At 45.4% G+C, this 11,262-nt stretch overlaps 1 protein-coding gene across 3 annotated transcripts in view; it reads right to left on the bottom strand.

Annotated features, from left to right (window-relative positions):
• The window catches only part of gria4b (glutamate receptor, ionotropic, AMPA 4b), a 102,452-nt gene continuing 91,190 nt past the window's right edge, over positions 1-11,262 (bottom strand). The window contains exons 12-16 of one of the 3 annotated variants that reach the window (XM_070917185.1): positions 9,010-9,208; positions 8,206-8,453; positions 5,587-5,701; positions 3,086-3,223; positions 1-165 (exon numbers count right to left, since the gene is read on the bottom strand). In XM_070917185.1, coding sequence (XP_070773286.1) covers positions 1-165; positions 3,086-3,223; positions 5,587-5,701; positions 8,206-8,453; positions 9,010-9,208 — 865 coding nt within the window. Of the gene's footprint in view, positions 166-2,884; positions 3,224-4,815; positions 4,931-5,586; positions 5,702-8,205; positions 8,454-9,009; positions 9,209-11,262 lie in introns of those variants that run through there. The other 2 variants (XM_070917186.1, XM_070917184.1) reach the window with 2 other exon arrangements.

Below are 11,262 nucleotides of genomic sequence, written 5' to 3'. Positions count from 1 at the left end.
TCACGGGAGCTCAGAGGAGACCAGGGCGAGGCCGGAGCTCTGGCGGAGGGGAGGCCCGGTGTGGACGGCCTTGGGACAGTCGGGCGTCAGCACCCGTCCGTTCTCCCCAACGCTGCCTGTGATGGACAGACGGGCCTTGTTCCTCATAGCTTCTGTAAATGTTAGCTGAGGAGGAAAATAAAGAGATAGGTTTACAGAGCAGGTTAAAAAAATTATTGTGCGGTCGCAGATTGGAGTTTTAGATCCCTTCAAAGCTTCTTATTAAGGAATTAATGAGGAAGAATCTTTTTTTCCTGAAGGAGACAGAGAAATCATTTTAATTTTAATTTACATAGATAATAACATAACATAATAAACATGACATAATAACAGCGCGCGTAAATGCAGAGTTTTGTATTGAACTGAGCGGAACAGGCTGAAGCAGTAACAGAGGGAACTGAAGACAGTCAGCACTGAACGCCACAGTGATGCGTTCACTTACTGAAATGCATTTGAAAGGTGATGCGACTGCTTAGCTTAGTTCAAAACTGAACGAATTACAAAGTCAGTGACTGCGAATGTCAGAAAAAAACGTTTTGAATCGAGTGCAGTGCTTCATCATCTCCGCCTTTAAGTTATTGCCAACATTTCGGGTGCGGCCACTTTTGGTTTAGCCTCCAACTAAAGTGCTTTAGACTAGTGGTAATTAACCCTGGTTGTCTGTTAAATCTAAATAAATTCTTCACACTTGTAATTTGGTTGTTTGATAGCCAAAGGGCTACACGCAGCTGTGTTCATGTTCGGGGTTAAAAACAGTGAAAAACGCACGAGAGAAGAGAGAGAGGAACGTTTTCTGAGGCAGCGCTTTAGCTATCAACTCAAGACAATGTGATCTAGCTGTATTATGTGACGGTAGTTAGCCTAGCTAACCTTCCAAATGTATGACATGTTTATATATTAACCAGCATGGTGTCGTTGCTGGGCATTTCAGTTAGCTAAAGCTGGGCAGATTTCTGGCATGTCAGTAAATTTGGTTGGCTGAAGCAAAAAGGTCCATTATGAACTGCAGTGAGCTTGTTGTAAAATCATTGGAGTTGTATTTTACATGTTGGGGCTAAAACTGTAGTCTTGACACTTCTGTGATATAAAACTGAACTTCGCTGCAGAACAGACACCATATTGTCCGCGGCTCCATATTTTTCTTTTATTCTTCTTACTTTTTGTTTATAATAGAATTGCACAAAATAATTGAAATGTCAGTGGACATTTCATCACAACCGGCTCAGTGTTCACGTTCAGTGTGAGCGTACCGCGTTGTGGGCGGTAAACTGATGTGTACAGCGTTGGAGGTTCTGGCCGTGCAGAAAAGGCTGATTAAACAAAACATACGAGATGAATAAAAAGGCACAGCGGCTGTCCATCTGAACACACATTACTTCTGTCTCCAACAAACTTGAGCAGAACTAAAACTCCAATCTGCTTCAACATTATCTGTAAAAACAGTACAGTACAGTTAAATATATATATACAGCAGTGTAGCAACCACAGAGTAATAAAAACACCTTTCGTAGCCATTCAGTACAGTATCAAGCCAGCCCCATACTACATGTAAATCCATTAGCGACAGAGTTATTACACAGTGAGTGATAGTTGCAGGCAGTGGGACAGGGAAGCTGACTAAGCAACAGTCAAGCTAATGAAGAGTTTGCGATGGGGGACACATAACCACGTTGGACAGATATACACCCAGTGTGAAAATATATCTGGAAGTCTAATGGTCAAGGACCTGGGGGAAATATCCGGAGAAAACAGCTCACATCAATAAAATCAGCTCAGCTCGAGGGATACCTAACTTACGTTTACTTTGGCCTGACAACGTATAGTGTTTAAGTATGGCTTTATTATATAGGGCTTCCTGTGTGCTCAGTGCTGCTTTCTCATTAAGTTTGTTCTGTGGCTGTACATTGATTGTCTATTGTAACTGACAGACTTGAGACAGTAATATCCCTGAGCTACAGCATGTGCTATTCAGGTTTATGTGTGTGTGTGTGTGTGTTTACACCCTCACGAGGCTACTTTTGATGGTTCGCTGGTGAGAAAACAAGGCACTGGAGCTTCAGAGGGTCAGACTAGACATTAGATGGACGAATGTGCTGCAGTTTGATGAAAGTGTGTGTACAAGTAAGACATTGGTCCTCATTTAACATGCCTGTCCTACCTGTTAATACGCTACGAGTCCAGTGGAAAAACAGTAACACTCAAATTCTGCCAAATTTAAGAGCAGCATGTTGATTTAATCCATTCAGAAATGTGCTCTAAAACTGTTGTTATGATTAGATGCCAATGAAACGACCTAATCTTAATTAATTTGTGTTTTCATTCTTACATTTTATCCTCATTAACTCAAATACATTACAGTTATCTGAGCATATTTGGTAGGGTGATCAATCATGGCATTTATCATGTGTTTTCAACATTATTGAATTCCTATGATAATACCAGACATGAATATTATCTCCAGAATGAGTAATACATTTTTGATTTTGGCAGGAAAATGGGTCACACGGTATTGCTCGCATTGATAAATGAGGGCCAACGTCTGCAGCCACACAAGCTGCGAAGCAGTAGAGGCGACGTCATGTCTGAGGATGACTCATCGCTTCCTGTCACATTGAGAGAAGAAAAGCTCGAACGCAGACCAGGACGTCACATGACCACACGGTGAGCAGATAAGACAGAGAAGTGGGAAGCAGCTCGCCACTGGTCACGACAGTCACTCAGCATGGCAAAGCTAGCACGGTAGCTAACGATAGGTTTCACTTACAGTCAGACTTACAGGGAGCTAGTGAGGGGGGGGGGGGGGGGGGGGGCAAAGGCTTGGGTGGACCTTCTACGAAAACCCCAACTACATCTTATCAGCTTCCCCATCGCTGCCATACCCATTGAAAACCTCGCTAAACTCAGCTAAGTTGGGGATGCTGGGGCTGGGCCTCAGACTCTGGCTTTGGCTAGGCTCGGGGCTATGGCGGGGGCTGCCTGTCTGGCAGGGGTAGCAGTGTTGGTGGGGAGGATGGTGGTAATGGGGGTGTTGGGACTGGGCCTCCACCTTCATTCTCTTGGCCTCGTTGCGCGACTTGTAGCAGAATTCAATGAGGGCCACCAGCATGGCCAGGCCCAGGCCCCCGACGAGGATGTAGAAGACCCCCGCCACGTTGCTCAGGCTGAGGGCCTGGGACGACTTGTCCTGTAGCCGGCGGGGAGAGGAACAGAAACACAAACGTCAGCGCTGGTTTTAGCAGAAGCGGCAGAAAGTGCATACAAACACTCAACATTTACACACAAATATGACAGAATGGAAAAATCTCACATCAACACACACACACGCACACGCACACACACACACGCACACAACATCATTTATCACTACTCTACCTCCAAGCTAGCAAAAAATAATCTCCTGCTATCATCCTGTTTAAAATACTTCAGAAAGCTTTATAGAGAAATCTGTTATCTCTCTGCTTTAAAGGGTCACTTCAACCAAATGACAAAAAAGCGTATTTTCTCACTTCTCCCTGGTTCTGTTAGACATGCAGATAGTTTTGGTTTCATATGCACCTTGGAAGGTGATTGGAAGTTCATGTGTGGTCGTCACAGCACTGAAAAGTTCATCAACAACTTTGCATGTCCTATTTACTTTGGATAATCCACAGAGCGCACTGTGGACAGCGTTAGACTAAAGGTGTTTTAAAGGTGAGCGCATGGTGCTAGAATGGAAAAAAAAGTATATGAGAGTCATCAGCTGCCGTCTTCGGTCGCCAAATCTCCAAATCGGCCGTCAGTGGACGTGTGTCACCGTGTAAAAGGGCCCGAGACAGCTTTCTACTGTGGAGACAGTCCCCACGAAAACTGCTGACAGCATGTTCTGTGGATTATCTAAAGCAACGAGGACATTGTTCCTGAAAAGAGATGTTGCTGTTGATATTTAAAAATGCAATTAAAATTATCTGCATGGCTAAATATGACTAGAGGCAAAGGAGAAAATATGTTCTTGCAATTTGGACGAACTAGCCCTGTAATTTCCCTCCATATTTCGACTGCTCTGTCTCTCAGGTCTGATATTCACCCCTTTAACCCCCTTTTATTCGGATGTATGCCGCTGATCTCCCTGAGCTCCTCCCTGCCATTTATCTCCCTGCGATAAATCACCTACGTCCTTAAGGGTGCGTTCAACTTATTACCTCGACACAAAAAGATTGCCTGTCATGCTTAGTCTCATTTGCAGGTGATGGCGTGTGTGTGTGTGTGTGTGTGTGTGTGTGTGTGTGTGTGTGTGTGTCCTGCACTTAATGATCTGAGTAAGAGGACGTGGCTGATGTGGGAGGTACATGCTGCTTTATTTATAACGTGGCCGCTCTCGCCGTGCTCCAGCGCATCAACAACGTGGATCAGTCTCGAGCGTGCCGCTACAGCTGAGGCTTACAGTACAGCACTGACATCTAGTGCGACATACAGTAAAGTCTGAACATGCCCTGGGACCATCTGAGGTGACAACCGATGTGAGTGTGATGCTTCATCTGCAGATGCAACACATAGCTGAGCTGTTGTAAAACTGTTAGCGCTGCGCCATGCCTTGTTTCTGTCACGCTGTGTCCCTCAGGCTACGCCTTAAGTCTCTACCTGCATGTCTGTCACTCGCTCTGGCTCTTTCTCAGAGTTTTATGTGTGTGCGTCATGTCAGCCAGCCTGCTGTAATAACAGAACAGTACTGCCAGCGTTATAAAAGTGTGCATAGAGACAAAGAGAGGAGGGGAGGCTCCCGGGCTGGTGGAGACTGACCTTACTTCCCGAGTCCTTGGGTCCACACTCCCCTTTATCGTACCACCATTTGTTTTTCAGTTTGTCTAAGACTCCTGCTTCACTCAGTTTCAATACGGCAAGGTTTACAGGCGTTCTTCAAATCACAGGGGGCGGGGAAGGGTGGGGTGGGGAAAATAACATAAATAACATCATAGGACATGTTATTTTATGTTATTCAATCAGAAGAAGCCCAACAAGAGCAGCTCAGTACTCTTCACAAAGTGACGAAGCCGGGAAGGGGCCCCACTTACGCTACATGTCTCTTTGCTCATTGGTGAAGATAGTTGTTTGTGGGGTCAGGTTTATTGGGGGGGGGGGGGGCATTATGGGGACGGGGCAGAGCTAACAGACATATATACATGGGGTCCCCGGCTGCATCGCTTTTCTGGAACGGGCGCATACTGCCGGGACCTTTCTTACAACAAGCACAGAGGCTAGTACTGTCAACCCAAAACTACTGGCTCAGAAAAATGTCCTTTATGCTTAGTAGCACGCTTAAACACCCAATATGGTGCATATTCTTAGATTCTTATTCTAAGTTACGTTGAGCAACATTTTCAGAGAACTTTTAAATAGTTTTGCAATTCCAGCGAATATTTTTGCTTCGACAGTACTCGCTCTCCTCTCGAGGTTCAAATGATGCCGTGTAAATGTGGGGATCGACCCGGCAGATGCTCCTGTTACCAAACAAAAGACATTTCTCGTTTACCCACATCACGGTCACATGGGCATAGCGACATAGCGGCTAACCTTCTCGCCACCGCCTCCGCTGCCACACTCTCCTTTGTCGTACCACCACTTGTTTTTCAATTTGTCCAACAGGCCTTGCTCATTGAGTTTTAACACTGCCAGGTTAACTGCACTTCTTGAAAACGATAAAACATATTTGGTGAGAGGGGGTGAGTATGCTGTCCAAATTTGGGAGGGAAGGAAGAGAAGGGAGGGGAGGGGGGGAGTAGCAGTAAGAGAGGGACAAGGGTGGAAAAGTGCATTAACGGTTACATCCCATCCCAGGACCCAAACACACACTGACCGCGAATCTCTCCTCTTTCATGTGTTGAGTAAAATAATGTCATATAATATTAATTAACACTAGTGTTAGCCTGATAGCAAGATACAGAGGGGTTGTAAGAAGTTTAATAACATGGGAAAGAAGTAGAAGAAAAATATTAGGTGGACATTCATGGTCCCCAGAGGAAGACTTCCAACTTTTAATTTAGCGCCACCAGCAGGTCAGAGTCTTCAGTTATCCAGTGAAATATCTCAACATATACCTGATAGATTGGCACAAAATTTGGTACAGACAGTCATTGTTTCCTTTTACTTTTAACGCCATCATCTGGTCAAAATGTTGATTTGTCGAATATTTTGGTTCAAGACCAACGTTTGTATAGTTTTACCTCTTCAGGCCAGAGGAGGAAACAGCAGTCTTTTTGGTTGAACTGCTGGAAACTCTGAATACTGAACGCAATCTGAATTTATTTTGTGACATTTTGATTGAATTCTGCTCAAGTATGCATGCAGATATGCAAGTGTCACATAATGTTTTTCTGCCTCAACAGAGATAAAACCACGGGAAACACAATACATAATTGAGTAATTATTTTTGTTTTTTTTGGCAGGGAAATTGTCCAATTTAAAACATGAAATATCGCCACAAAATGTTGGGAATCAGTCCCAAAACATCGGCGTCAGCCAGCGCTTTGAGAAACAAGACACCTCTAAATAATTTGGACCTGTTTTACACATGTATACAGTGTATGTATGTCAGCCAATTCAAAGCTCACAGGATTTCGGAGCATTAAGCTGTTCTGGAAAATCATGATTGACTTGCATAAAATGTGTATGAAAAGCTGTTTCAAATACGTGTGCGTTTTAATTTCATGGCTTCTTTTGAAGGCTGCTGTGGTGATGTCTGACGATAGTGTAGCGAGAGAGAGAGATTTGCCTCGGCGTGCGTTTTTGATCCTTTTAATTTATTTGCATCATTATGAAAAACAAAAACAGTCAGAAATGGAAATGGATCAGAAACACAAAAGCAGCACGGCTAATATTTCACTTGGAGCTGATGATGTTGTTTTTTTCGGAGCCATGTGAAATAACAGCCTTGACCAACAATGTTGCCCGCTCTCGACGCCGCTGGTGCGTTTCCTCGCTGATATCCGGACAAGTGACTGACAGAAGATGATAATCCCCAAAAACAACAAGATGGAGGCCTGGAGGACGGGACTACCGTGATCTGTCAGGGACTCCTCCTGGTCAAAGCAGTGGCTGAAAACTGGCACCAGCCTGGCTGTGCCGAAACAAACCAGTAGCTGCTCTACTTCAGGCTTCATGGGCAGAGGAATTTACAGAAAACAACTAACAGGGTTTGATTTACTGGCTGTGAGGAGTTGGAACAAATCCCCTTGTTGGTACCTATTCTCAAAGAATAAAAAACCTTAATGTCTGGCTATTGTTTTCAATGCACTCTCTAATTACTTGTGATCAATGATAGCAAGGCTCCAATATTATCTATTTAAGCAGCAGAGTTGCTGGGAGCCTTTATAAAAGAAAAAGTGCTCTCGCTGGTATTTTCTAACATGCGTGTGTTGCACAACAATGCTCCCGCACCTCCACAGGAATAAATGAAAGTGCAAGCAATCATGGAGCTGCTCTCTGCCAGTTCGCAGACATGTGCACACACACCTGTGAAGTTTTGCCGTTAGTGTATTTACCCATTCCCAGTGAGACCTTGCCGGCGGGCTTTTGATCGATGAGTGTGCGTACTGAAAGTGCAACTCCCCACAGTAATGACACTGTATTCTGTGGCAGGTCTGTAAATTCCACTATGTGCGGGAGGCAGTGACAGAGTCTGGCAGAGTCACCCAGGGCTGAACATTCAAATGGCTCCCAAAACACTATTTCAGTCACTTAGCAGAAAAGAAAGAACCAGTCAACCGTGAAGGAAAGCTGAAGTAGCATTAGCGAAATATCTCTACTAATTACATCTGTATATAAAAATGCAGATTATCTGAAATGGCATTTTCTAAATAAGACATTTTCAGATGAGTTTACTGCTTCGAGCATGCCATTCCAACGTCTTCGCACAAACAGCAAGCACAAGCACAAAGACCTACCTGCTGTGGAGAGCTGTAAAGAAAAGAAATGAAATAACCACCCCTGCACCATCACGATGACCCCCACATGCATGCAACAAACACAGATGTCAAAAAGCCAGGACTGCTGCCCTCAAACAAAACACAGAAAATGCCGCCCCCCACCCACACCAAGCAAAGTAAGACAGATAAAGATACAAAAGGCGGCACACCAGGGAAGGTGGAATACCATAACAACACGTAAAACATATTGTTACACTATTCCACCCACCTTAACTGTGAACCCTTGGGTGTGGCTACTCCGTAGCCTTTGGAGTCCAAGTTGCCTCCCACTTTCATTGTGTCGCACGGCTTTCGCTGCTCGGTGTATTCGTTCATGGTGGACTCCAGGAGGAAGGCGTATTTCCCTTTGGACTTGCGGACCCGCGCCACGCCCTCAGCCGTGGTCTTGGTGAAGACCGTGGGCTCGGCCGACTTCATGTATCCCCACATCTTCTCGTAGACGGCGATCTTTGACCGCTGTGGGGTTTTGAGGGGGTTGGAGGTTCAGAGGTAGATGAGGTGTGAGAGACAGGGGAAGATGGAGAGATATCCGCATGCAACACCAGGTAGAGAAAACATCACTTTAAAGGTTTACTAGATTAGAATCATTTGACCATATTCTTACTAAATACATGTATGAACTATCTCCATAACTTACCGTGTCTGACGGGATAACTAGGAAAACAATATTCTACATGTTATCTCATCTTTTTACATCCACCCCGGTCACCTCCGTGCGACGACGGCGTGCGGTACAAAAATGTGTAACTCCCTTCGCTTGAAAAAGCTTCGCCACTGAACATCATCAAGGGCAGCGATTACATTTCCTCCTAAATTAATTACGGCTACATAATTGTAATTTCTAGGACACAGGGTTGCCTTGGAGACCTGCTAAGCTCCCTTATGTTCCTGCAAATGTTTAGAGGAGTGCACGATCAGCCTTTTTCTCTGGTGCGTGAGGGATGTGAGGGCTGCATGGGTTCCCCCTACCTGTCTGAGAGCAGACCATTAACCCCCAGTAACACCAACTCACCCTGAAGAACTCTTTGGTGGAGCCAGAGTCCAAAGTGCCGTAGGCGATGTCTGTCTGCTTGGCCAGATCCTCGGCGCTCTCGATGGGGGAAACCATCCTCTCCACAGTGAGGAAGGCGGCCAGGTTGGCCGTGTAGGACGAGATGATGATGAGAGTGAAGAACCACCACACTCCTCCGACGATTCGACCCGATAACGATCTTGGAGAGCGAAGGGAGGGAGGTGGAAGAAAGAGGAAGAGTATTGCGGGGGCAGTTTGGAAGGATGAGGAGGCAGAGGGGGATGTAGAGGATGGACAAGATGAAAAATAAGAGGAAAGGGAGGAATTGCCAGGAAAATGATTATTGGAGAGGTGTAGGAGGTAAAATAAGGGTGAGGAGGAGGAGGAGAGGAAGATAGAAAGTCAGTCAGTGTTGGAAAATACAGTGAGAGAGTGGACAATTAGAAGGAATGAAATGGCCGTGTAAAGCATGAAGAGATACCAAAAATGCTGATGTACCACCACAAGGTGGAGCTCTGACAACACTCAAACCTGCCAGAGCTGTATTTACCCCTCATTAGTGCAGATTGGCTCATAAAAGAAAATCCCACATGCTTGTGTTGACCCGCTCTGATAAAGAAAAGGTTGGATACTTCTGTGCGCCCCACCCCCCCCTTCTTTTTGTTTATTGGTGGGATGAAAAGAGCTGCAGGTCCCCCGGCCGGCATCGCGGCGGCACTGTTCTTTTCTTGTTTGTTCGCTCAGGGGAGACAGATAGCCCGCTGCTCAGGAGCAGCAGAAGGTCGTGAGGAGAATCTTAAACCATAAATGCTGCATTGAGGAGAACAAACAAGATCTCCCCTCGGTGCAAATCAAACAGCGGAGGATACAAAACCCTCAGGCCTCCTTGTCAAGATGGAGAGAGGGCGAGGGAGAGACGGGGATATGAGAAGGGGAGGAGAGAGGCATCTGCAACAGTCAGTGTTTTCTTGGCTGTTTTTTTTTTGCTTCTGTGTCTTATTGCAATCTGGCCATATTCCATTGTCCCCAGTACACACAGGCTGCTCGACGTCCTGTAATCTCCATGCATGTGCAAAATCCTTTTTCTCAACTGATTCCACACACACACAGTAAATGATGTGACACAGCCCAGTGGCCCGACGCTCCAACGCTTGGAAGAACCTCAATCACCAGCATGGCAAAAGAACCTTTTGAAAAAAACATTCAGGGTATTTTATTTTAGCAAATAAGTGGGTTTTCTTCCAGCCTCACGCAGAACCGTCAGTCTAACTACAGAATCAGTGAGGAAACGTCCGTTTTCTCGGTCTGTCCCGGTGAAAGCGCCTGTGGCGGCTAAGGCGACTTCCAATAGGAGTGCTGCAGTAGAGCATGTCTCCTCCGCACACACAGGAAGCTTTGCCCATGAAATAGACTTACTTGACGTATTAGCTCTGGATTTGAATACAAATGACTTCCCTCTCTTTTTCTCTCTCCCCCCCCCCCCCCCCCCCCCCCCCCCCCCATACTCCATTTTCCTTCTCCTTGAGACGACGGAGTATTTCTGAGGCTTTTGAGCACTGAGAATTTAACTGTAAAATAATGACTAAAGGGGCGGAGGGTGTGCACGATAAGATGCGTGGATGAGTTCTATCCTCTCTCTGCTGCTTTTTCCTACCTGCCAAAAATCCCTTCATTCTCTCTATCAGACCGTCTCCATCTTTCTCTTTCTTGCCTTTTTCAATGCGAGCAGCAGTGGATTGTGGGAGTGTAATAATGGGACCAGAGGATGAGTGTCTCTTTGCCATCCTTCCAACCCTCTGTGCTGTGTGTTTGCTGGCTGATACCACTGACTTTGATCCACAGTGACACACTGGTGTGTCTTGATGGGCCTGCAGTAAACAGAGCGGATGTATTGGGGGGGGGGGGGGGGGGGGGGGGGGGGCTTAGTGATGGGAATTTGGGTAATTTTCAGGCCACGTCAGTGTTTCCAGTGTTTTCTTTTTTTCTCTAGTCACCTTGAATTAATGATGGTGATAAACAACGCTAATGGATTTGACATCATATATATTATGATAATAAAGGGCAGACTCATGGATCATTAGGCTTTTATAATAAATATAATTCATTTTAATCCACCTCTAATAAGATGCGTGATATAATTCAATCGAGTATTTTGAGTTCAGGGTCAAAGTTTAGTCTGGGGTTACTTATAGGCGTCAAATAGGTTGTGTATTGTAAAAAAGGTTGACACCAGTTAGGTTTTCTGTCCTTAAA

The sequence above is a fragment of the Enoplosus armatus genome, chromosome 13, assembly GCF_043641665.1.
Source record: "Enoplosus armatus isolate fEnoArm2 chromosome 13, fEnoArm2.hap1, whole genome shotgun sequence".
Lineage (NCBI taxonomy): Eukaryota > Metazoa > Chordata > Actinopteri > Centrarchiformes > Enoplosidae > Enoplosus > Enoplosus armatus.
Note: the sequence above shows the minus strand (reverse complement) of the source record. Positions and strands in the feature narration are given on the sequence as shown.